This window comes from Eubalaena glacialis, chromosome 14 (genome assembly GCF_028564815.1).
Source record: "Eubalaena glacialis isolate mEubGla1 chromosome 14, mEubGla1.1.hap2.+ XY, whole genome shotgun sequence".
In the NCBI taxonomy this organism is placed as follows: domain Eukaryota; kingdom Metazoa; phylum Chordata; class Mammalia; order Artiodactyla; family Balaenidae; genus Eubalaena; species Eubalaena glacialis.
In genome coordinates this window covers 84,226,996-84,253,342 of record NC_083729.1, presented here as the reverse complement: position 1 = coordinate 84,253,342, position 26,347 = coordinate 84,226,996, and the positions used below count along the sequence as shown (strand labels likewise).

Sequence of the window (26,347 nt, the reverse complement as noted above, 5' to 3'; positions counted from 1 at the left end):
TCACCCCTCCTCCTCCCACAGGGGGGCTTTGGTCCTCTGTCCAAGTGAGGGGCTTCTGAGAAGCCTGTGGGGATCTGGGCACGTGTCCCTGGAGTCTGGGGGATGCAGGGCCAGGTCGGTCTGACCCACACCTGGAAGAGGTCAGGGTGATGGTCATGGCTACACTGGCCAGAAGTAGCCAGGGTGATGGGAGGGACGTGGATACCCACATAGCAACAGTCATGGAGGCAGAGGGTGTGTTTCTGCAGGGCTCCCTTGGACCCTGTGGAAGAGAGCTGGGGGCCCATCCTCCTCCAAGAAAGACTGCCTGGAGAGGGGAAGTCTCAACAGTTGGGCGTGATAAACAACCACTGGGCGGTGGCATTGGCCTGGCCCCGGCACCCAGCGGGAGCAGAGTGGAGAAAGAGAAGAGATGCTCAGAGATGCCCACACCCTGCCCTCTTGCTCCAGCCTTAAGCCTGAAATGAGTCAGGGGGAGGGGATTCCGGGGTGAATGAAGGTCTGGAGCTCTAAGGCTTCCCTGAGTACCCGCTAACACCTGAAAGATGACCACAGGATGTGCACAAAATTTCATCTGAAGGGCCGGGAAGAGCAATTCCACAGAGCAAACTGAAAGGCTCAGAGGTGACAAAGAGCCGCGCTTCCTCCAGCTTGTTCCATACGTTGATGTCAAGTATTTGTGCTTTAGCAGCCGCCCACGTCTCACCTCCCCGCTTCCTGCTCCCAGGCAGCTCCTCCCACCCTGGCCATCCTGTGAATCCCGGAACCAGCATTCCCCGGAGCTGGAAGGGGCTCAGAGGGGGACCAGCAAGCCCAGGCCTTTGTGATTGTTGTCAGATGAGGGACCTGAGGCCCGGGAGGCAGACTGCACCCTTAGGTGACACAGACCTGCAGTATCCTCCTTCCCTTTCTAGAAAGACTGAGCCAGAGGGAGCAAGAGAAAGCACCCATGAGCCTGCAGGGGTATCAGACGGGTAAAAAGGTTTAGAAAAGGTGCATAAAGCTACCAGCAGTAAAGACACCCATGGATTGAAACTCCACTAAGCCAGGGCGCTCACTGACCCTTCCAGACGCCCTGCGGAGCAGGTGCCCTTCCCTACACCCCTGCCGGGTTGGTCAGATGAGGAGGGGGCTCAGTGTGGGCAGGAGAGATGCCCCAAATCACCAGCCAGCAGGAGCACATAGGAGTAGCTAGAAGGATCATGGCCAGGGGCTTCGAGACTCCAGGCACCTCCCTCTGCCCCTGGGCCCAGCCCCCAGGCATCCCTATTCAAGGACCGCCATCTTCAAAGTTCCATCCTCCCCCAAAATGACGGCCTGGAGAGGGGAATTCTCAGCAGCTGGGAGGCAGGGCTTAGAGGCATGATGAGCAGAGACGGGATTTCCCTTCTTGTGAAAAGCCCGGGGTGACCCTGGGCTCCCATTCCCAGCAGCAGCAGTGGTCCAAGTGCCCCCCGGAGGTCCCTGAGGTTGCCCCTCTGCCTTAGACTCACATTCCCACCTGAGCTCCCCCTGCAAACCTTCACTGTATCAGAATCCTGTCTTCTGATTCCTAGAGATTTATTATTGCTTCTGAGGGTTTTAAACCATTATTATTCAACCGATTTTGAGATGATTGATTATACACTCAATTTTTAATTTTGATCCTTCTTAAAATAGCCTTCATTCATTTGACAAGTATTTGGGGCCTGTGCTAGGCAAGCACCAAGCTCTGTGCTAGGCACTCGGGACAGGGCAGGGAACAAGATGGGGGACCCGCCCCTGGAGAGGGGACAAAGGTCAGGTTTTCCAGCCCAGCCCCGCTCGGCCTCGGCCCTTTGTCCCTCAGTGTCCATGAGCAGCTTTCAGCTTTGGCTAAAAAGCCAACATGTCACATGTCTACACTGCCTCATCTTTATGTTTTAGAGATTCAATTTGATTTCTCTTTAGGGAATCATGTGATTTCTTTAGCTTCCTTCGCATCCCTCCAATAACAGGATAGAACAAAAGGACACACAAGACCCAAGCTGCTGAGGGTCTCTCCTTCCAGGGTCTGAAGCTCCTGACACCACCCCTTCCTGGGGCGTCCTGCCAAGGAAACTGCAGGGCCCCAGACGCAGGAGCCCCTCTCCCTGTGCCTGGTCTGCATGGTCCGCATGGCCCAGCCTGGGACGAGGTCCTGCTCAGCCCTTGAGCACCGGGCTCGGGGTGGGGCACACAGGGAGGCAGAGGGGCAGTGGGGCCCACCCAGCCTGCTTGGAGTCACTCCCACTCAGGGCTCCTCCGCAGGCCTGAGTCTGAGAGCACAGGCCCCAGGGGAGCCCCCCGCTGCGTCCCTGCTAGAAATTCCAGGTTGGTGGGTTTTATAGATTTTGAAAGATGGCTATCACTGATTGAGCACTTTCTAGACACAGGCCTTTCTACACGCTTGCTCGTTTTATTTAATCCTTGCTACAGATGCCACATCTGTCTTTGCTGAGGGAGGAGAGGGGTCCCCAGTGAGGGAGGGAAGAGGGGAGAGGACCCCCGGCCCGAGAGCCGCCAGCTCCCTCCCAGCCTATGCTCGCTGTGCCTGAGCCGGTGCGCCCTGGAGAAGGAAGCCCCCTTCCCACCTGCTTGCCCTCCCCAGACCCACAGGTGCGGGAGCCCCGGCTTGGCACTCACTGCCCACCGGTCACAGCGCAGGACTCTAAAGCTGGGCGTCCCTTCCAGTCCTGCTCTCAGGACTGCTGTCCCCGTCACCCCTGCCCCATTCAAGGTGGGCACAGTTTTAAACCCCAAGCCTGCCCCTTCCAGCCCCCTTGTCCCCAGTCCTGCCAGAGCAGTCCTCTGCTCGAGCCAGGTTCCCAGAGATGAAGTGGAAGGAGAAGCTGAGACGTTGCCCAGGTGTCTCTTGCAGCCGTGCTGGCACACCTGCAGCCTCAGGGCAGCGCCCTGGGCCGGGCCAGGGGTCTCACCACGCCCCGCCCTCGCCAGGCCTGGCCCAGGGGCCCTTCTCCTGCCCTCGCTCTGCCCAACCAGCCGCAGTACCGGCACCCCCCAGCCTGCTCTGTGCCTCCTCTGCCTGCGTCTCCCCAGCCTGGCACTCAGTCTTTCCTCTAGAACTCTCTCTCTCTCCCGCCTCTGGTCTGTCTCTCAGTCTCAGTACCAGTGCTGTGGGTCTCAGCCTGTCCCTCCGTGTCTCAGCCTCTCTGGCCTGTCCTTCTCTCCTCTGAGCTCTGTCCCTGCCCTCTGCCCTCTCTCGGCCTTTCCCAGGGCCGCCTGCCCCTCAGCCCAGCCCAGAGCCCCCGGGGGCCGGCCGGTGCCCTGCCGGGGTCAGCCCTGCCCCTGCCCCAGGGCCGGCCCCTCCCCTGGCTCCTCGGACCCCGGTGCTCACTCTGCCTGGAGGCAGAAGGGCTCCTGCAGCTTCCTGGGCGGGGAGGGCGTGGGGGCGGGGCTGGGCACTGCTCCTGAGCTCCCAGCAGCAATGGGGGAGGTGCCACTGGTGTGATTTTCGGCTGAGGGTGTGCTCTCACTGCAAAGGGGCCTCATCCAGGTCCTGGGGCTTCTGTGCAGCCAGAAAGGGAACAGCCCTGCTCCCATCCACCCCCTGCCCAGGAGGCTCAGGGGCCAGGGACCCTGGGCAGAGCTGGGGGATGAGTGGGGCCTTGGCCTTTGGCTAGCTCTTCACCTCTGCCCTCTGCTCACTGACCCCAGCCCCCAGCCCTGCAGGTGCCTCTGTGGAGTGGAGAAAGGGGAGATGGGAAGGGATCCCTGTGTTGAGGGGGATAAGGAAAAACCAAGGATGTGACTGGAGCAGGCATTGCTGAAGACCCACATCCCACATTGTCGGAGCACCCGGTGTGCGCAGGCAGCTCACTGAGGCCCTTCTGGGCATCAAAATAACCCCACGAGCTACGTGTGGCGGAGAACAGCACTGCAGCATTCTCCTCTGCTCTTTCACCTACAGAATTCAGAATTCGTTGGGAGTGGAAATGTGCCCAGATTGAAAAAAAACGCCATCCCCCGCCTTCCTTGCAGTCAGGGTGGCTCAGTTCTAGCCAGTAAAATGTAAGCATAAATCTTCCAGAGATTTCTGTGAGAGTGTTGCTTTCCTGACGTAGGCATTACCACTTCCTCCTTTCCCCTGATTTCTCCTTTCTCTTGTCGGGAACAAAGCCATGATGGCTGGAGCCAGAGCAACAACTTTGCAACTGTGAGGGAAGAAGCAAAAAACCCCAAAGACCTTGACTCTGATATCCCCAAGCTGCTAAACCAGTGCCAGCCACTGCCTAGCCCAGATTTCTCAGACAGGCGATACATACATCTGTCTAAATTAAACTACTGTTGTTTGGGGTTTCTGTTGGCAGGCAAGTAAAAACATTCCTTCCAAAGTGAAAGACCAACTGCTGTACCTTGCACTCCTAGCCAGTGAAAGGACGTACACAAGGGGCTTCTTGTGTACCACAGGTGCTGTGCTGCTCCAGACTGTTTCCAAGCACAAGCAAAGGCTGTGCAGCAGGTCCAGGCTGCATACAAGCAGCTCTCCCCTTGGGCCTGATGACCCAGCACATTCAATGGCGCACAGTGTGTCTGTGGAAAGTTAGGGGGCTCTGCAGGGCCCAGGGTAGGCCCCGATAGGAGCCTCTGCTTTTGAGCAAAGCCATGTTTTCTTTGGCAAAAATCTCTTCTTTTGATACTACTTCTGGCTCACTCCTGGGCCCTCGGGGAGATGGAAGGCCTGACTGTGGGACGCCAGGTGACCCTGAGACCTGAGCTGCCCATCAGGAACTGAGTGTCCACCTCTCCCCCAGCTCTAAACGGGCATGCACAGCACGCCACCATCACACACAGGTGCTATGTATAAGCTCAGGGTCGGGGGTCTAGAAGGCTCAGGTAGGTGTCTGCTCATACATGGGGCTCAGACCCCCATGGTAACAATTGCATCGCCTCCTTCCCCTCAACCCACACCTGTGGCCTCATGGGGAGTCCCTAAGACCGTTTGAGGAGGAAAAGCACGTGTATGTAATTTATAGACAGAGCTGCAAGAAATGCTGGCACCAACTCAAAGATGACCTGGCAGCCCACTCAGAGGGGAAGGGCAGTGGAGAAGGGAAATCTTCCTGGTGGGCAGAACGCTGCGTCCATCTGCTTGTCTGGAAGGAGGGGTGGCCTGAGGTACAGATTGACATTGACTCAGGGGTGGGTACTAAGCATGCGTTCAGGGGTCAAGGAGGTGGAGGGAAGAAGGCTGGAGGAGTGGTGACTAGGAGGCGTGAGGATGTCACAGCCCTTTGTGGATGTTGTCCAAAGGGCAACCAGGCCTGAGGAGGCGCTGAGAGTCTGGTGGACAAGATGGCCTGTCCGTGCACATCAGTCAGCCTGTATTCCTGGCCATGAACAAAGGGCCATGGGGGACTAAGATTACTCATGGGTCCAAGAAATGAACTTCCCCTCACCGGTCTGATCTGGCTACAGCTGTTGTCGGGTGCCCAGCCTGCCAGCAGGGTGACAAGCCAGCCACCAGGTGGCAGGTCAGTTCCACCCTGGCAGGGACCATCATTTACTCCTTCTGGAATTGACATTCATTCTGAATACAGACCTCGCTTTCTGCCCACCTTGCTTCTGCCAACAACACCGCCCATCACTGTGTCCCACGCATCATTGTTACTGACCCAAAGACTCATTTTACAGCAAAGAATTGTGGCCAAAGGCCAGTGCTTATGAGACCCACGGGCCTCCCCCTATTCCCCATGCCCAGAAGTGGTTGGACTTCCAGAACCGTGAAAGAGCCCACTGTACACTGGTTCCAGTGCCAGTTGTGAGATTCAGGTGCTGTCCTGGATGTGCCACCATATATGCTACTCCTCCTCCAGCCAGGAGAATGGGTCCAGAACCAAGGGAAGCACCAGCCCCCAACCACACGCTTGCAGCATTTTTGCTTCTCATGTCCAATACTTTGGGCTCTGGATAAGAGGTTTTAGATCCTTAAAGAAGAATGCTGGGACTTCCCTGGCGGTCCAGTGGTTAAGACTCTGCGCTCCCAATGCAGGCGGCGGGGGTTTGATCCCTGGTCAGGGAACTAAGATCCCGCATGCCTCACTGCGCGGCCAAAAAAAAAAAAAGAAGAAGAAGAAGAAGAAGAAGAAGAAGAATGCTTCCCCAAAGGGGAGACACCAGTGCATCTGCTGAACTGGAAGCTGAGACTGTCACCTGGCCATGCGGGGCTCCTCACACCACTCAGGCCAACTGACATGAAAGGGCATTGGCTGGGATGAATGATGCTGATTATCCAGGGGAGAAGGTATTACCCCTACATGGGGTGGAGGATGGGATGGGAACTATGTCTCAGACCTAGTGAATTCACCACGCAACCTATTCATATTGCCAGATACAGGGATCAAAGTGAGTGGGGGGGTGGGTGGAGTTATAGGTAGGATGACCAAGGGCTCAGATCCCTCAAGAATGAGAGTTTGGATCACTCCACCATGGGTTGGTTCTTAGCTGAGGGCCCTGTGGTGGATTAAAATGGCCACAGATTTCATACCGCAATTCCACGGAAAGGTAGTCTATTTCCCCTCCCCTAGGCTGAGCCTATGATTGTTTTGGCCAATAGCATGCAGCAGAAGTGATGCTGTGTGAGTTCTAGAGCCTCGGCCTCAAGAACTCTCTGCCTTACTTATTGGAACACCCCTTCCTGGAAGTCAGCCATCCTGTACCTGAGTCCACCATGCTGTGAGGATGCTCAAGCAGCCATGTGGAGAAAGACAGGCACTGAGGCACCAGACGTGTGGGTGGAACCTTCCTGAACCTCCCAGCCCAGCCCAGTCACCAGCTAAGCAAAGGCAAGTGAGTAATCACAACTGATGCCATGTGGGGTAGAAGAACCAAATGCCTGACCCACAGAATTGGGAGAAAAAAATGGTGGTTGTTTTAAGCCACTACATTTGGGGGTATTTTGTTAGGTAACAAAAGGTAACTGAAGCATCTCTCCTTCACACTGGGGGGCTGAACTCTCCAGAGAAATCCTCTTCACAAATCATCTTCCCTCCAGGCTCTAACCATTCAACTTTCTGTACTTTTGATAAGGGTAAAAGCTTCAAAAGCTATGTACAGTTTTCAGATAAATCCTTGAAAATTTGCACCTGATCTGGCATCTCACTTTGAAACATGATGTTGAGTATATCTTGGTGCTTCAAACACATTAAAATTCTGTTAGGGACTTCCCTGGTGGTCCAGTGGTAAAGAATCCGCCTTCCAATGCAGGGGACGTGGGTTCGATCCCTGGTCGGGGAGCTAAGATCCCACGTGCCTCGGAGCAACTAAGCCCACGCGCCACAAGCGCCTCAATGAGAGAGCTCACGTGCCGCAAACTACAGAGCCCATGCGCCACAACTAGAGAGAGAAAACCCTCACGCCACACCTAGAGAGAAGCCCAAGCGCCACAACGAAAGATCCCACATGCCTCAACGGAGATCCCGCATGCCGCAGCTAAGACCCAACACAGCCAAATAAACAAATAATTTTTTAAATTAAAAAAAAAAATCTGTTAGTATATAGTTATATATCCTTATGTATTATAGACAAGCTAATTTACCTTTTTGTTCCCGTACCTTTCTACTACCACTCTTGTTTTTTTAACATCTTTATTGGAGTATAATTGCTTTACAATGTTGTGTTAGTTTCTGCTGTATAACAAAGTGAATCAACTATATATATACATATATCCCCATATCCCCTCCCTCTTGCGTCTCCCTCCCACCCTCCCTATCCCACGCCTCTAGGTGGTCACAAAGCACGGAGCTGATCTCCCTGTGCTATGCGGCTGCTTCCCACTAGCTATCTATTTCACATTTGGTATCTACTACCACTCTTTTATCATGCGTGCTGGTGGTGGTGGTGGTGACTTTATGATTTTACATGGGAGTGACAAAACCCCAGGAGAAATGAGTATCTCCCAGAGATGGATGCGGTGGCTGAGAATCTGGGTCTCCACTTTGGGGGAAGGGGCAGGAATGTGTCCATTTGTGTGGGGAATGGTCACACTGTGTCACACAGGAGCATGTGGCTGCAGCTCCGGGCATCCCTACCAGAATGGGCTGGGACATGGGGCGTTTCCCATAGCGGCAGGCAGGGCCCTGGCCTTGTCACATCCAGGCCTCCTTCTCTGGCCCTGTAGACTTTCTGCAGACTTCCCAACAGCCAAGAGTAAATGCCTCTCTGCTTAAACCAGCCAGCCTGGATTCAGGCATCTGCCACGAAGACCCCAGGTTACTCTGTGGGTGATATTATTATTCCAGGCTTACAGTTAAAGGCACCCAGTCCCACTGTCCTCGTGGGAGCCAGACTTGAGAGGCGGGTCTGTCTGCTTGGTGGCTCAGCCGTGCCCCTGGAGAGGGGGCCTGACATTCTGATAGGAAGGACTTTCGGGTGCCAGGGAGATAAGCAGAGCAGCTCAGAGTGCCAGCCTCTGGGTCACTGAGGATGGCCTCACAGCGTTGGGGAGGGATGCACTTCTGGAGGCCACGCCAACGGCTCTGAGCGGCCCGGTCCCGGGCCCACCCATCTTAAAGGCCACCGCTGATGACTGGCTCCCGACTCCGTGTTGGGGCTTTTACAGCCCAGGGGTGACCCCCAGGGCTCAGCAGCAGCAGCTGGCCCGGCCCCCTGTCCTCGTGCCACCCGGTCCCTGAGTCCTGCCCACTCCTTGCCGAGTTGCCGAGGCTCAGGGCACCCTCGTGTTCCACTGGGCCCCGCTCCTTGGCTCCTGCTCCGAGATGTCCCAGAAATCTGTGCCTCAGGCCGCTCCTGCTGAATGGAAACCACCCCTACCGCCAACAAGGGTGCAGTGTCCCGGCCACCTGCCCGCCTTCCGCAGGCGCCAGCCCAGGACACCCAGCTGGGCCAGGCTGAGCGCGGGGACAGAGCTACACTGAATGGCACGATTGTCCTCTGCACCCAGAGCCCCGGGAGGCTCCTGAAGGAGCAAAGGCACCTCGTCTGCGCACGGCTGATCATTTCACGAGCACACGGAGCCCTTGGTGTGAGCAAGGTGTCCTCAAGGGATGTGACGGCACTGCAGAGCCGAGGCCGGGAGCGATGCTCAGTGAGAGAGGGGTGCACTGGGGTCCCGGCTCCTCTGCCTGGGAGGGTGGCTGCTGCCTCCGCAGACCCCGAGCCCCGCCTTCCCGCAGCTCCCGAGAGAAAAGTCAGGGAAGACACACATCAGGGTGGGTGCCCTGCCCGCAGCATATGGAAGACGCTCCAGGTCAGAGACCTCGCTCAGCCCCTGACCCGTGGGACCCGCTGACTCGTGTGACCTTCCTGAGAGTCGGTCTGCTCTTTTAGTAAAACAGAGTGACCCTCCGTGCCAGCCTCACGCAACTAAGGATCACGTTTTCCGTGTTCCACATGGCCTGGCAGGGTGTCTGGTAAACATGTCACCAGGGGAATGGGCAGGGCTGGGCAGAGCCCTTGGTGGTGTCCTGGGCCCTGCACCCCTTCCCCGCCCCCACTGCTGCATGGCCGTGACCAGCCATTCAGCAAAGGCTTCCACACGGCTCTAGAAGGAGCTGACGGGAATAGACGCTGCCATCTAGGAGCCCACCGAGCTAAAGGTGGGACCTGTGGGCGTGGTCCCCTAAGCCCTGTTTCCTCTCGTTGTGACCCCAGACACACCCAGCCTGCCCCCCGGGCTTGCTCTTCCCCGTGTCCACGCACGCTCAGGTGTGCAAAAGGCCTCAGCAAGGGGGGCACACCACACCCCAGCCCCATCCTGAAGACCACCGTGTGCCAGATGTTTCTGCTGGAAGTTGGAAGCTGGAGCCAGGGCTCAGCAGGAGAGAGGTCTGGGAGTGGGGTGGGTGCTGGATGCCGAGGACCGGGGAGAGAGAGACAGACACCGGGGTCACAGAGGGGCTGCAAGATCCACGGGAGGAAAAGGAGGAGCCTGAGCTGCTGCCAGGAAGACCCTGGAGATGCAGGCCGGTAAGAATTTGAGCCTCGAATGAATGGAGAAAGATGTGATGTACATATATATGCGATGGAATACTACTCAGCCAAAAAAAAGAACGAAATAATGCCATTTGCAGCAACATGGATGGACCTGGAGATTATCGTACTAAGTGAAGTAAGTCAGACAAAGACAAATACCATGTGATATCACTTATATGTGGAATCTAAAATACGACACAAATGAACTTATCTACAAAACAGAAAAAGAATCACAGACATAGAGAACAGACTTGTGGTTGCCGAGGGGGGAGGTGGGGTGGAGGAGGGAGGGATTGGGAGTTTGGGATTAGCAGATGGAAACTAGTATATATAGAATGGATAAACAAGGTCCTACTGTAGAGCACAGGGAACTCCTGTGATAAACCATAATGGAAAGAATATGAAAAAGAATATATATATGTATAACTGAGTCACTTTGCTGTACAGCAGAAAGTAACACAACATGGTAAATCAACTATACTTCAATAAAATTGGTGGTGGTGTGATGAATTGGGCGATTGGGATTGACATGTATACACTGATGTGTATAAAATTGATGACTAATAAGAACCTGCTGTATAAAAATAAATAAGTAAATAAATAAAATAAAATTCTTCAGATCGTAAATCTAAAAAAAAAAAAAAGAATCTGAGCCTCCAGCGAGGCGAGGCTGGGTCCATCAGAGCAGACCCGAGCCCGTCGGGCGCACAAGGCCGGCCACACGAGGGCGCCACGGCTCACCTCTGCTCCCTGTTCCTACCCTAATGGAAAACAATTGCTTTTACTCTGCTGCAGAAAAACAGCCCTGTGAAGATGTGAGCTTCCCAGTTAAGCTGTTTGTATGAAATTGTAGTAACCTCATGTTTCTGCGTCGTCCCAAGAAGCTGGAGAGAGGGAGCGCACATGGACCCCACACGTGTATTCACAGGTCCTAGGGCCTCCATGGAGGCTGTTCTGGGGAAGGGAACGGTCAGAAAAGGGTGACGAAGCAGCACAGGTGGCAGGGGCTCAGGGAAGCAGAAGGGAGGGAACTGGAATCATGCTGGGAGCGCCCTAGAGTGGGTGTGCAGGTAAAGGACAGGGGCCTGGCCTGCACACACTGCTGGCCCCACCCCCATCAAGCCTGGGAGGCTGGGGTCATGAATATACCCATTCTCCAGGCAAGGGGACTGAGGCTCCCTGGAAAACACAGTGTCTGAGATAACAAACAAGACACAGCTGTCAGGATCCAAGTCTACACCTTTTCCTTAAAGTCAAAGAGGCAGAGTCTCATGCACACCTATGTGTGTGGTCACAGGAGTGTGCATGGTGTGTGTGTCTGTGCGGCGTGCACACCTGTGTGTGATGTGTGTGCACGCACATGTGCTTGGTGGGTGTGCACAGGCGTGAGTGTGTGGTATGTGTGTGAGAGTACAGGGGTTGCATGAGGTCCCCTCTGCATCTCTTACTGCATCACAGACACCAAATATCGCCAACAGCAAGTGCCGGCCAGCCATTTCTGCCACAAACTCCCAGAACGCAGCATGAGGTAAAGAGCCAGCCCCAGCCCCTGGGCTGCACTGGGCAGGACCGAGGAGGGGCTGAAGTCCGGGCCTTCTCCTCACGAGGCCCCTGCACGTGTTAGCACCCTGCAGGTCAGTATCAGCCCCCCTTTTCACAGAGGACTTAGAAAGGAAGACTGTGTCACCCAAGGTCACCCGGCCGGCGAGGCTCTGAAGCCCTGCTCCATCCTCCCAGCTGGGAAAATTCCAGCATGGTCCTAATGATCTGCCCCCACCTCCCTGGGTCCCGCCTTGAGGTCAGCACCCTGCGTGCAGCAGGCACCGATGAATGGGAACAGGCGTGAACGAATAGAAACATGTCCCCGCAGAGGCAGAGGTGGTGTGGCCCAGGCTGGGGTCCCAGGGTAGGTCTCTGCGCTCAGAACAGACCCCCACCTTCTTCCCAGCCAGCCCAACCCCTACCTGAGCCCTGCGGGGCTGTGCTGGACAGGATCCACTTCACCAGGCAGCACCGCATCAGTGCCTGGCGGGTGAGCCTCGGCCGCTGCCACTTAACGCCCTCCTTCTTGCTCAGCGGTGTGCGCCCGGGGTCCCCCAGGAGACTGCCGTCTGACACCTTCATCACCTCCTGCAGCAGGAACAGGCAGAGTGGCCCTGAGCCCTTGCTCCCCAAGGGGACCTCCAGATTGTCCCCAGGCCAGCCCTGAGGCTGTCCTTCACTCCACCCTGGCTTCTTTCAGGGATGCATGCCAGGAGCCCGCAGGCCCGCTGCTGCCCCCGCCCCTGGTCATCTCCTGCCCGGTTTCTTAGCAGCCCCACTCTCTCTCCAAGAGCCCTTGGTCACTGCGTGGCGAGGCCACCTTGCAAGCACAGACAGTGTCCGCTAAAAAAAGCTGCGCCAGTGATCCAAGCTGGAGGAGTGTGTTGAGAATGATGTTAAAGGCCACCGTGGGGCTCTGTGCACCCTGTGTTCCCACACACACTCCCCACCAGCCACACCAGGCTGCTCTGTGAACACACCCCTTCCACACTTGAGCCCTGCTCATGCTTTAAGATCCCGCCAGCAAGTCACCTCCCCCATGAAGCCCCCCTGGCTTCTAAAGCTGAGGGAGTTGGGTCTGTCCTTGCATTGACAGTTCCACAACAGCACGGACTGTGCAGTGGGAATTTGCTGGAAGAACTCCCGATTGAAGGCAGGGTCTATGGGCAGGGTTTCCCCCACTGGGCACCCTGGTCTGTTACGTGATGGGGCCCCTGGAAGGAGGGAGGTGAGGGTCCAGACTTGCTCATCAACACCCCCGACCCTGGCACGGGCCTGGTTGTCAGAGCCAGACAGTCCCTTAGAGATCACAGTCCAAACCCCTCACTGACTAAAGCCCAGAGAGGGCAGCAGATCTGCACAGGGTCACACAGCAAAGTTGGCCTCCTCACTTCACCCCAGAGCCCTTGATCTTTTTTCACCTTGAGGCAAACCGAGGCCACATCAAAGGCCTGAGGACCTCCCCAGGAGGGGGCACATGGATGCAACCCACTACTGTACTCTGTGCAACCATCTGAAGAAACAACTCAAACAACTGATGGGGGAGGGACTTCCCTGGTGGTCCAGTGGTTAAGACTTCGCCTAATGCAGGGGGTGCAGGTTCAATCCCTAGTGCCCTGGTCGGGGAACTAAGATCCCTCATGCCTCACTGCCAAAAAGCCAAAACATAAAACAGAAGCAATATTGTAACAAACTCAATAAAGACTTTAAAAAACCCAAAAAAACAAAACTGACGGGTACAATCTTGGAGGAGGGAGCTGTGGGTGGGATGTTAAGATGCTGGGCTGTGAGTGTGGCTAGGGAAAGGACAGCCCGGGGTCACGGTGGAGGCCCGGAGTGGTGAGATTTGTTTTCCTACATCAATATTTTGAGCACCCTCACCTGGCCTGCCAGTGGCCCACCATCCTCAGTGCCCAGGCTGGCAGCAGGATGGCCCTCTGGGCATCTGTTGAGTCCGGTTTGCTGCCCTTGTGCCATGCCTCCTGCTTGGGGCGGCTGTGCCATAGGTGTGGCCTGGCCCGTTGGGTCGCTGCCGCAGGTAGCCCCAGGTTCATGGTACCCGGGATGCGCGGCCTGAGCTCCAGACGTGGGAGGAAGCAGCGCACCCCCATGGGTACCAGTTCTGAGTGGGTGGGTTGACTGGCCAGGACAATGGCCAACGGGGTGACGGGTTGGTGATGTCCTTCCAGGGTTGTGGGGTTTCACGTGTGCTACATTTGTACAGTCCTGAAGAGTATATGGGTGTCCGAAATAAATCACAAACAGATGTACATTCGAGCAAGTTCTGCAGATGCAGAGACCCCAGCACAGCCCCTGCCTCGGTCAGGTTCTCAGGTACAAGGAGCAGAGAGACGGACCCAGGCTGATGGTAACTGGAAAGGAATCAGCAGTGGGGAGCCCAGGCCAGTCCTCCCCGGGAAGGACAGAGAGCCAGGCTTGGAAGACAGACCAGAGCAAAAAGCAGGAGGCTGGATAGCCAGACCTCAGCCACGGTCACCCATGGGAGAGCAAGGGCACCTCCGCTGCTGCTGAATAACACAACCCTGGGGCTAGCACTGCCATCCCAGGGGCACTGGGCCTGGGACCCCCCACTGGTGTGATGGCCCTGCTGCCCCTGGAACCTAGAGGCTGCTGCTGGGGGAGTCTCGGTTGAGGCACTAGCTCTAGGTTTAAGGTCAAGAGCAGAGGGGTCAGATTGTCCGAGCCCAGGTCATACGCCTAATCCCTGGCTGCAAGGAGAGCTGGGAAAGCAAGCTTCTGGCCTTTTAGATTCTTTCATGCCCTCTGTGGAGGCTTTCCTGAACTTGAGGAATAAGAAAAACCCTACAAATATCCCCTAAATTGTGGAGTTTGTGCGAATGCCCAGGTGAGGGGAGGCTGGTGCATTGCCTCCTGCAGGCTCTGGTTAGGAGGGAGAACCCTCCAGGTGCTGAGTTGGCTCATGACCCCATGAGGCCCGTCCACATTTGGGGCTGGGCGGTTGGCCTCCTGGTCAGCTTTGGGTGAAGTGGCCACCTAGACAGGACAACATCCAAACCCCTTATCCTGACTTTCAGGACCTTCCCAGCCAGGTCCCAGCTGCCGGTTTTCCCTCCTGTAGTCAACACCCCCGCAAGCCACCTCCCCAAGACACACCCTCGGTGGCACCCGCCACATTCCTCCTCTTCTCCAAGGCTCAGCTTGCCAGTGGGGGGGGGGGGTTAGTGGTGCCCAGAGCTGCAGTTAGGGTGGGCACTCACCATCCCAATGGGGCAGAAAGACGGGGTGAGCGGGGTTGGCCAGGGGCCCCAGGGTGCCAGGGATGCTGAGGGAGGCACCCTATACACACGCACACACATGCACGCACATGCATGCACACACACGCACATGCACACACGCACGCACATGCACACACGCACGCACATGCACACACGTGCACACACATCCACACACACGCACACGTGCGCACAGGCACTGCCCAGGCTGTCAGAGAGAGAGACCTTCTCCATTATTAATGATCTGCTTCAGGAGAGAAATGGCCTCGATGAATAAAGTCTTTCTTTCGGTCCAGGAGGTGGGTAGGGGGAAGACAGGCAGCTGGTGCTTCATTATTTCCTGAACTCTTTGCTGTAGGCTCTGCATATGGGCTTAGGAGAGAACAGCAGAGGGAGAAACTGAGGTGGCCCTCAGCATCTCAGGCAGGAGCTGTCTGTAGGGACCCCACCCCCCATCTCAGGACGGCGCTGGCGCTGCTGGCAGGGGCCGCCCTGGCAGAGCCTGAGGCTAGTCCTGGGCACTCCGTCTTGCAGCCAGGCCTGAGCTGATGTGGGGAGACCCAGCCAGTGGCCCGGGGTTCTGTCCTCCTGGGACGGCTGGGAGGGTCCACAGGGCGGGGCTGAGAGCCCCCCTCATGCATGTCTATTCTGGGCCTCAAGGTCACCTCGTTGTCATGACAACCCCAGGAGGTTGGCAACACCATGCCCATTTTAAAGATGAGGAAACTAAGTCTCAGAGAAGCTTGGGGGCATGCCAGGGCCACACTGCACTCATGGCCTCCCGGTTCCAAAGTTCAGGCAGTCTTGGCCACAGGCTGTGCTGCTTAGCTTTCCTGGGCCAGGCCCCTGACAGGCCTTGGAAGACGGGGAGGGGCTCCCAAGCCCCCCAACCATGTCAGAGTAACGGTTTACTAATGTCCCAGGCTAAGGAGTACCTCTCTTGGTGGAGAGGGTTGGACGAGGGTGGAGGAGCCCCGGGCCATGTCCTCCAGCTGGCTGAGGGCCAGGACCCCGCTGTGAGGCCCACAGGCAGGGCCTGGGATGGCCTCCCACTTGAAATGGGTGAGGGGGTCCTGACAGCGAGGAGAGGAAGGGCCCACAGTGGCTGGGCACGAGCAGGGCCACACAAGTGCCAGGAGGGGCCGAGGCCCGTGTACTTGGCCCAGCAGAAGGTGGGGGAGGGAGGAGGCCGGGGGAGTGACCACCGGCTCAACCTCATGACTGGTTGACACTCGTCTGTCTGAGGGAGGGTCTGCCGGGGCTGTCAGGGAACGTTAATGGCCACTCCGGACTCCCTCCTCCTGAATGGGGGGGCTCTCGGGCATGGAAGGAGGGAGCCCCGCGAGGTGCCACCACCTCACTCCCCGACGCTTCTGTGCAGGGAGGTGACAGAGTTGAGGAGGCCTGGGTTGGCGAGGAGACCGCAACACAAATGAACCCCTGGCCAGCCTGCTGTGAGGCCCCAGGGGCTTCTGCTGCATGTCAGTAAAACCCAGGGCCTTGTGCGGGCCTGCAAACCCCTCCGTCAATCCCGCCTGACCCTGTGAGCCCATCTCACCTCCACTGCCCGCCTCATCTGTTCTGCGCATGCCCGCACGCCCGGCTTGAGCACCTCACAGCTCTGCACCTGCTGCTCCTCCACCACACACCTCTCGCCGCACCTCCACACTCCTTCCCTTCCCCCTGCACACTCCTCCCCCCGCCCCTGCACACTCCTCCCCTTCCCCTGCACACTCCTCCCCCTCCCCTGCACACTCCTCCCCCTCCCCTGCACACTCCTCCCCCTCCCCCCTGCACACTCCTACCCCTCCCCCTGCACACTCCTCCCCCTCCCCTGCACACTCCTCCCCTTCCCCTGCAAACTCCTCCCCATCCCCTGCACACTCCTCCCCCTCCCCTGCACACTCCTCCCCTCCCCTGCACACTCCTCCCCCTCCCCTGCACACTCCTCCCCCTCCCCTGCACACTCCTCCCCCCTCCCCCTGCACACTCCTCCCCCTCCCCTGCACACTCCTCCCCCTCCCCCTGCACACTCCTCCCCCCTCCCCTGCACACTCCTCCCCCCTCCCCTGCACACTCCTCCCCCTCCTCCTGCACACTCCTCCCCCCTCCCCTGCACACTCCTCCCCCCTCCCCTGCACACTCCTCCCCCTCCCCTGCACACTCCTCCCCCTCCCCCCTGCACACTCCTACCCCTCCCCCTACACACTCCTCCCCCTCCCCTGCACACTCCTCCCCTTCCCCTGCAAACTCCTCCCCATCCCCTGCACACTCCTCCCCCTCCCCTGCACACTCCTCCCCTCCCCTGCACACTCCTCCCCCTCCCCTGCACACTCCTCCCCCTCCCCTGCACACTCCTCCCCCCTCCCCCTGCACACTCCTCCCCCTCCCCTGCACACTCCTCCCCCTCCCCCTGCACACTCCTCCCCCCTCCCCTGCACACTCCTCCCCCCTCCCCTGCACACTCCTCCCCCTCCTCCTGCACACTCCTCCCCCCTCCCCTGCACACTCCTCCCCCCTCCCCCTGCACACTCCTCCCCCCTCCCCTGCACACTCCTCCCCCCGCCCCTGCACACTCCTCCCCCCGCCCCTGCACACTCCTCCCCCCTCCCCCTGCACACTCCTCCCCCTCCCCCTGCACACTCCTCCCTTTTCACCTGCCCACTCCTCTCCCCTGCACACTCCTCCCCCCTCCCCTGCACACTCCTCCCCCTCCCCTGCACACTCCTCCCCCCTTCCCTGCCCATTCCTCCCCACTCCCCTGCACACTCCTCCTGTACATTCAAGGCTGACTCCTTCTCCCTGTCAGGCCTCAGTCAGACCACGTGCTGGGAGACCCCTCTCTCTAGGTTGCCATTCATCATCCATATCAACACCTGCTGTGCTTCCCAGCACACTGCTTTTGAACCTACCCTATTTATTTGTTTACCCCGTGCATTTCCTTCTCTTTCTCCTGGAATGTCAGCTCTGCGAGCTGGCTCTGGCCTGTTGTGTGAGCTGCTCTTCCCCATCACAGAGCCCGACACCCAAGAGACCCTCACGTCCAAAACTCAACAGTAAAGGAACAAAGCATCCAGTTAGAAAATGGGCAAAAGACAGGCACAGGTATTTCACCGAGGAAGACATACAGGTGGCAAATAAGCCCATGAAAAGTTGTTCCACATCATTAGCCATCAGGGAAATGCAAATAAAACCATAAGGAGATATCACTCGTACCATGGGAACCGCTAAAATCTCAAAAGGTCACATACTATATGATTCTATTTATACAACATTTCAAAATGACATTTTAGACACTCCTCCCCCCTCCCCTGCACACTCCTTAGTGGGCCAGGGGTTAAGGATGGGGGGAGACGTGGAAGGGGGGAGGTGGGTGTGGCTATAAAAGGGCAACACGAGGGGTCCTCGTGGTGATGGAACTGTTCTGTGTCGTGACTGTGGTGGTGGAAACACACATCGACATGTGATAAAAGTGAGCAGCACCACACACACACACACACACACACACGAGTGCATGTATTATAAAACTGGGTAAAGGGTACCTAGGGGCTGTTTTACTTTCTTTTATTTTACATCTTTATTGGAGTAGAATTGCTTTACAATGGTGTGTTAGTTTCTGCTGTATAACAAAGTGAATCAGCTATACATACACATATGTCCCCATATCTCCTCCTCTTGTGTCTCCCTCCCACCCTCCCTATCCCACCCCTCTAGGTGGTCACAAAGCACCGAGCTGATCTCCCTGTGCTGTGCAGCTGCTTCCCACTAGCTATCTATTTTACATTTGGTAGTGTATATATGTCCATGCCACTCTCTCACTTCGTCCCAGCTTACCCTTCCCTCCCCATGTCCTCATGTCCATTCTCTAAGTCTGCATCTTTATTCCTGTCCAGCCTTAGGGGCTGTTTTATTTCTTACAACTGCAAGTGAGTCTACAATGATCTCAATAAAGTTTCCATTAAAAAAATACTCTCGTACATACAAAAAAAAGAATACTTAAAAAATACAAACACACACAAAACCCTCAATAAATACCCTAAAATGCCCCGGTGAAAGCCCCCTAATGCTCTCTTCATAATTTGCCTGAGACCTTCTCCCCTCCTGCTCTTGCTTGATGCATTTTAACAGCGGATGGAGCCATCCCTCCATCCTCCATGGGCCTCAGGGGATGGTCAGAGTTGGGTGGCAGAGACCAGTGAAGCCAGAAGATCTGGGGCCTGAGGTCACACAGCGTCCCCAGCAGTACATCTGGCCATGTAAGCATTGTGGGCCAGGTCCCAGAAATGGCCCTAGGCTGGCCCCGGGGACCTGCAGTCTCCTTGGAGGCTCACAAGGTTCCCTCAGGGCAGGGGCTGCAGGTGGTCTGAGCCATTTCCACCCACTCACCCCAGACTTGCAGCTCCTGCCCGGCCAGTGGGGTCCAAGGGCAGGTCTCAGCTTCCTTCCAAGTCCCCGGGTCTGTGGGGAGCAGAGGAGGGACAGAAAGGGCACTGCACTGGCGATGCACCTACTTTCCAGCAGGTACTGAGCTGGGTGCTTTATTTAACGCTCACACCAATCTTTCGAGGTTCCGTAGGCCCTCCTGCAAATTGCCCAGCTGAAGCCCAAATCCTGTAATAGGACTTTCTCACACCCTCTCACCAAGCTCACCATGTTACCCGTGGTGTGTGTTCTCTCTCGGCCAAGGGCAACAAGGAGTCAACCAACTTGTTCACCTTCAGGTGTGTCCTGCTGGGCTTTGGCTGGAGGGGATGGAGCACCTGGGAGAATCTCGTGCCTGGTACAGGGCATGACTTAGACTCTGGGTGCCCGTAGCATCCCTCTAGCTCCAGCTCTGAGACTCAGCAGCCCACATAGGGGCGGGAATTTAATGCTGTTGTTTTGTTTTCATGGCGTTGTTATGGTTACCTCAGCGACTGCTACTAGCTCTCCTTTTACGATAATGATTTACAGATTCCCTTTTAAATGAACTTACTGAAATTTAAAATGTGAGTTAATTTAAAGGAAAAATAAGAAACAATAGCACAGGTTGTGGCAGATAAAACCAAATCGGTAAAGGCAGAGTACAAACAGCTAGGGAATTTGGAGGCTGAGCACGGACTGAGGTGTCCCGTACAGTGACCACTCCCCGCATGTGACTACTGAACATTTGAAATGGGGTTAGTCCAAATTCAGATGTGCCATCAGTGCAAATACACACTGGGTTTCAAATCCTTCTTAGTAGAATGTAAAATAGCTCATTAATAATTTTTATATTGATTACACGTTGAAATAATATTTACATTGAGTTAAATAAAATATATTATTAAAAATAATTTTTTTTTACTTTCTTTAATGTGTCTGCCGGACCATTTAAAATGATACCTGTGCCTTGTAATGCATTTCTATTGGCCAGCACTGTTCTAGATGGTTCTCAGACCTGCCAGTTGGGGGGTGTGGGGCAGCCTCCCGCTGCCAGGGCACACCCTGACCCCAGCTCCTCTTTCCCACCCAAGTCCAGGCTAGCGTCAGTCAGAGTTGTTTCAGAAAGGTGAAACAACCTTTCTGGTGAAAGGTCTGGTGGAGTGTGGAAGAGAACTAGGGGACAATGAGGCAAGTGGCTAACTTGGGGGGCTGCCCAAGTTGAGGGGACTATGGTGGGGGGGTTGAGCCAGGCCCAGGCAACGGGATGGGTGGTGGAAATATCAGCATGATGAGTATTTAGGATCTGCTGTAGGTGTAGGTAGTGATGGAAGGGTCAAGGTAACTCCTCAGTAACTGTGACATTGTCACCATGGAGATGGGTACCAGAAGCAGAACAACCCCTCATGCCTTCCAGCTCCCCCTACATGTGGTCCAGATTCTCCACGAGGACACTCCATTCTCAACCATCATCTGAGAGTTTTCACCACCCCATAGAAAGAGGCCAGATCATTTTAAACAAACCACTGGGACCTGGACCGGGACATCCCACCTTGTGGCTCCTCACCCCCAACAGGCCCCCAGCAAGGCCAGTGGTCCACAGGGTGGCTGCCCCTGCTCACTGCCCCATGGCCAGCGTGCATAGCTCCGTCCTGTGGAAGCCCATCTGTCAGGCCGTTAGGGGCACTCCAAGGCCAGACCATTGAGCAGCTGGCTCAGTTTCTGTGGTTCTCGCCAGCTGGGCTCCAGAGAACCCCCAAAGAGCATCTCAGGGAAGGCTCGGCAGAGGTGACCTGTGGGCACGCGGCAGCCTTTGGGGCGAGAACATCCAGGCTCCCTTCCTCAGAGGCAATGTTATTGAGTTAATGCATATGCAAAAGGCACAGCTAACTTCTCCCAAATGTTTACAGATATTTATGCATGAGACACAGCATGAAGAGTTTCGTAAGAGCCACCAGGACCCACTGGATGCTGGTTCAGAAGACACACTTAGCTGAGGAGGGGGAATTTCAAGCTGGTTGACGTTATTTCAGTCAGTACAGTGGGAAGAGGTCTGCGGTCAGCCAGACAAGGACTTGAATCCTGGACCCTCACCTCCTGGCTGGGCCACATTGGACAGAGTACTTGACCACCCTGATCCTCAGTTTGCTCATCTGTAAAATGGGGATAATAACAGGGCTTCACGGGACTATGGAGAAGGTTAAACGAGGTGACATATACAACCCCCCCCAAGCAGGAGTGATTAGCACTATTCTTCACCCTTCTGATGCTCAGTGCAAGGGGCAGGGCCAAGCCCAGGGCCCAGTGACATCAGCGGGGACACCCAACTCGCTCTGCTCAGCTGGTTGCACATCAGAATCACCTGGGAGACTTCCCCACCTCTGCCCACCCGGGGGCTGCATTATTGATTCAGTGGGGCCTGTGCTGCTCTATTTTTATAAAGCTCCTCAGCCAATCTGAAAGTGCAGCTAAGGTTTAGAGTGCTTATCCCACCGGATAGGAAATTCTGGGCCTTGTCTGTGGGAGGAAGGAGTCTGGGGTTCACAATCTCCCTCCTTTCCGGGGTGGGAGGGTGGGGCTGGGGCTGCCTCGAGGCCAGAGCCTGGGCCAGCGGGGACGTGCAGCCCTGCCGAGCTGTGGGGCTGCCTGGCGCCCTGACCTCGTCCATGGGCGCTCCTGCAGGCAAGCTCACTGAACGCCCACTCATCTTTGCTTGCTCTATCTCCATCACTTGGGACAGATGGCAGGAAGTGGCAGTGGGCGTTGTGTCGTGCGGGCCCCGAGGATTTGGGATAGGGAGGCTTTAGGGAGCCTCGATTCTCCTCCCACCCCTGAGCACCAACAGATACGGGCCAGGCGGCCTGCCTCCTGAGAGGGGAGCTGAGATTGTCATGAGTCCCTGCAGAACACAGGCGCGCGCACACACACACACACACACACACACACACACACGCCTGGGTGCCGCCCCTCCCAGAGCACTGGAGCAGGGGAGGGGAGGACTGGGTTGGCCCTGCCCTGCCTCTGAAGCTGCCACCTCAGCCAGGACACTAGCTCTTCACCTGCCTCTTGCTGCCCAGGCAATGAGGGCTTCTCATCAACCCAGGGGTGGACTCAGAGCTACCCACTGACCACACTCTCCCGCTGGGGAGCCCTTCCCAGGCTCTACTCAGTAATCCAAAACTGATAACACTGACACTCCCACCATTTACGGAGCTCTCGCAATGTGCCAGGGGCTGTGTTAAGCGGGTTGGTGTAGGATCTTATTTATCTAGGAGGTCGATGACATTTCCTCCAGGAAAACGAGGAGACCATGGAACAGAGGAGCTAAATAACTTGTCTGAGGACACACAGCTAGGGAATGAGGGGGCTGGGACTGAGCCCAGATCTGCTGATGCAGAGCTGGGCTAACAGCTGGCGAGGTGCAGCTGTGTTATCTCCGCAGCCACCTTCGCTCCTGGCCGGGCTTGTCAATTACAAATAGCGGGGGTGGGCCTTGTGACAGGCCAGGAGGCATAAGTGTGTGGTGGGGCGATCTGCATCACAGCATCATGGAGCTTTTGGTAGTGGCCCCCCCCCCCACCTCTACACCCAGCCGCCACTGCTCAGCACAGGGCCCGACCTCAAGTGGGGGCCTGGCAGAGGCTATGAGCGCATCTGAGGCTCAGATGGGGAGACTGAGGCCCAGGGAGGGGATGGACCCTGCCCGAGCTCACAGAGTCACTTGGGCAGAGTTGGGGCTAGATTTTGGCTCTCTGGGATCACTGCCCAGAGTGCCCATCTTGAGAGAGGATTTCTTTTTGGCCTCACCCCACAGCATGCGGGATCTTAGTTCCCCAGCCAGGGATCGAACCCATGCCCCCTGCAATGGAAGTGTGGAGTCTTAACCACTGGACCACCAGGGAAGTCCCAAGAGAGGATCTTAAAACAGGGCCAGGCATAGCACCAGCAGCGGGGACTCAGATTTACCCCTTGCCTGCCCGGGGGCATGTGCTGGAAGCAGGGGAGGACAGGGGGCGGCCGCAGAGCTGGAGATGAGGCCGGCAAAGGCCAGCAGCTGCTCTGCCTAGCTGAGCACGGCACAGGCGCGGGCCAGCCTGATGGAGGGGAGGGCTGGGCAGAGACTTCAGGCAACAGATCAGAGCGGGGAGGTTGGGCCAACCGGGAGACGGGACAGGCCCCTCTCAGCTGTCCTGCTCAGCTCAGCTCAGCAACCCCCCTCCAACTCTGGCGCCTGCAGGTCCCCTTGGTTCTCTCCCTGTCACATGGCCGCTCTGTGGCGCTCTAGGATGTGGGCTGATCACAGCTGACAGATGCACCTGTTCCAGAGAAACATCAGTCAGCTGGGGATGGGGAGATGGGGAGGACAACACAGTGACTCACTCCACACTGCGCCCTCCTTTCTGCTCTGTCTCCTTCCGGCCCAGGGCTGGAGGACCAGCAAAGGAAGACTTGCCAAGTTCTTTCCCTTCTCCTTTCTTTGTCTTGGAAACCAAGGCTGCCCCTCTTCCTCACAGAGGCCACATTCAGGGCTCTGCAGCTGCTCATGGGCATCACCAGAGATGCCTTGGGGTAGGGCGGGAGAGTAGATGGGCCCCAAGCCAGCCCGAGGTGGCAAAGCAGCTCCCTCTCTTGCAGAAGATTTTGATGAGGAAAGGGCTCCTGATTTCAAAACACTGGGGTCCTTTCCTTTGCAGCTCTGGATCTGCAGCCCAGACAAGGGGCTGTGGCTGGCTCAAGGTCACATGGCTAACCAGGAGACGTGGCCAGGGGCGGGATCTGACTTATGTGCACTCTTTAAAGGATTCGGAGGGTGCAACAGGCCACAACTCCATGGAGCCAGCCCCCCACTAGGATGGGGCACCTCCTCAGCTGCCTGGTCACAGGCACGCCCCTCTCTCCCTGTAGCCTTCTCCCATGACTTCCCCATCCATCCCCCCAAGCCCTAGGCAACTGAGCTTTAGAGCAAGACAGAGCAGGGTTCAAATCCCAGCTGTAACACTTTATAGCTTGCAATCATGGGTGGGCCTCAGTTTCCTCATCTGTAAAGGGAATGCAATACCAAGAGCGACCTCGGGGCTGCCTGGGGGTCCAGGGAAATAATGCAGGTGCAGAGCCTGCTGGAAAGACCATGGAGGGAGGAGTGGCCACCTCAGGGCTCCTGCCCTTCAGCCTTGACCTTGTCCCAGGCTCCACCTAGAGAACAGTCAGAGCCACCTCACTCCCCATTACACTTCAGGGCTTTGATTACTTTGGAAATAGGGGAGAAGATTAGGGCCCACCTCCCACAAATGCCCTGCAAGAAGGCAGGAACCTGGGCAGGTAGCGGGTCCTGATGGACATGCCGGGTCATGAAGACATCACTCCCTGAAGACCCAGGAGCAGAGCCTGCAGTTCTCTTTGCTCCTTTCTCCTAAGAGTTCACGGAGCTCAAGTCCTGGTGCTGGGCTGGATGAGCCCCGCCCCCCCGTCCCCACCGCACTGGAGCCTCATGTCTGTGAAAGGGGAAGTGGCAGTGCCTGCCCTCCCAGGACATTGTGAGGATCCACAAATGACAGTGACAGGCACTGAGGGTGGATGAGTCAGGCAACTCCCAGCCTGTGCTCTGAACCGTAGTCCCTGTTGCCACTAGAGGGGAAGGTGATTTTCATAATCCTCCTGCTGACCTTGGTGAGGGACCCAATGGTGGCTTCCCTCAGACCACTGTCCCTGCCTGGCCCAGCACCAGAAGGTGAGGGGCCCACTCCAGCCTCTGGCCAGCCCAGCTGCAGGAGGGCCCCCGGCAGGCACCGCGAGATCCGCTGGGGCCCGGCTGTGAGGGAAGGCGAAGGCCAGTGTGGGGTCACAATGGCCAAGGGAAGGGGCAGATGCACCTGCGGGACTTGAGCAACTCACTCCACCCATCTGGCAGGGACAGGGAGTGGCCTCCTGGCAGGTAGGGCCGGCAGAGGAAAGGCAAGAGAAGGAGGATTGACCCATGCCTGGTGGGCAGAGTGGGCTGCGTGCACACCTGCGTGCAGCCTGACTCTGTAGAAACCCCCACCTCTGTGTGCACGCAGGTGTGCAGCACAGGCAACTGTGGGCACAGTCGCAGGGCATGGCTGTGCATTGCATGTTCATACTGACGACTCTGGATGCATGTTACCTGTGCCAGCTGTGGCAGGTGTGTGCAGTGAGCACATGGCATGTGAGTGTGCGTGCAACAAGGCGCTAAGTTTCTCTACTTCTGCCCTGTCTGCCTGAAGGTTGTGGGAGAGACTTAAGGTGCCTGGAGAGAAAATACCTTTTCAACATGCCCTGTCGCCAGCCTCGAAGGGTTTCCTGTCAGCACTTCTGCCAATCCTCCTGGCACCCCTGAGCAATGGAGCAGACAGAGCAGGGGTGGCCTGGGGCTCTGGGGTAGTGTGGCCTGGAATCAGCAGCCACAAGCCCACTCTGGGCTGCTTGTCCTCATGGGTGACAGAGAGGCAGGAATCCATCTCTGGGTGGGGTGGGGTGGAGTTGGGGGAGACTGCCAGATGCCAGCCCAGTATCCATTCTTCCTTACCCACAAAACCCTGATTTTAGTTGAGATTTATTTTTGCCCTTCTTTCTACTTCCTGCTGCTTGTATGTGCTGGCTGGAGCTCCAGCAGCCATTTTGGACCTTAAGGTAACCTCAAGAATGGAAGCCAGTGAGACAGATGGAGCCTAGTCCCTGCTGACCGTAGGGCTTCCGTGCCAGCCTTCTATTGCCTCCCTCCGGACTTCTGCATGAGAGAGAAATGCAAGCAACCTTGCTCAAACCACTGTTATTTGGGCTGTTCTGTTACGAGCAGCCAGATCTAATCCTGGTGTTTCTTCTTCCCTCCAAAGCAAGACTGTCCCAAACACGTGGGGAGCTGGCAAGGCATCAGGACAGATTTTCTGAGTGTTACCTATTCTGAGGGTTAGCTTATTTTCCTTTCCCTCTTTATTCTTCATTTAATTATCCTTCATCCTTCCCAACACCTGGCTACCATCTCTTGAACTTTGTTCCAGGCATTTTCCTTGCACTCTCTGTCTCCAACCTCCCAAGAGCCCCACAGAGTAGGAACTAATCACATTCGTCCTTGTCAGGGGTCTCCTAGCCCTTTAGGAAGTGGATATTCATTAATTACTTGGATAATTAAACGATGCACTCGCTGACCAGCCTTCAAGCGTAAGACACCCCCTCCCAGCACT

General features: G+C 56.5%; 1 protein-coding gene across 1 annotated transcript in view; it reads right to left on the bottom strand.

Moving 5' to 3' along the window:
• The window catches only part of KCNIP3 (potassium voltage-gated channel interacting protein 3), an 87,948-nt gene that overhangs the window by 61,155 nt on the left and 446 nt on the right, over window positions 1-26,347 (bottom strand). Inside the window, exon 2 of the mRNA XM_061168675.1 lies at window positions 11,916-12,081. Coding sequence (XP_061024658.1) covers window positions 11,916-12,081 — 166 coding nt within the window. The remainder of the gene's footprint in view (window positions 1-11,915; window positions 12,082-26,347) is intronic.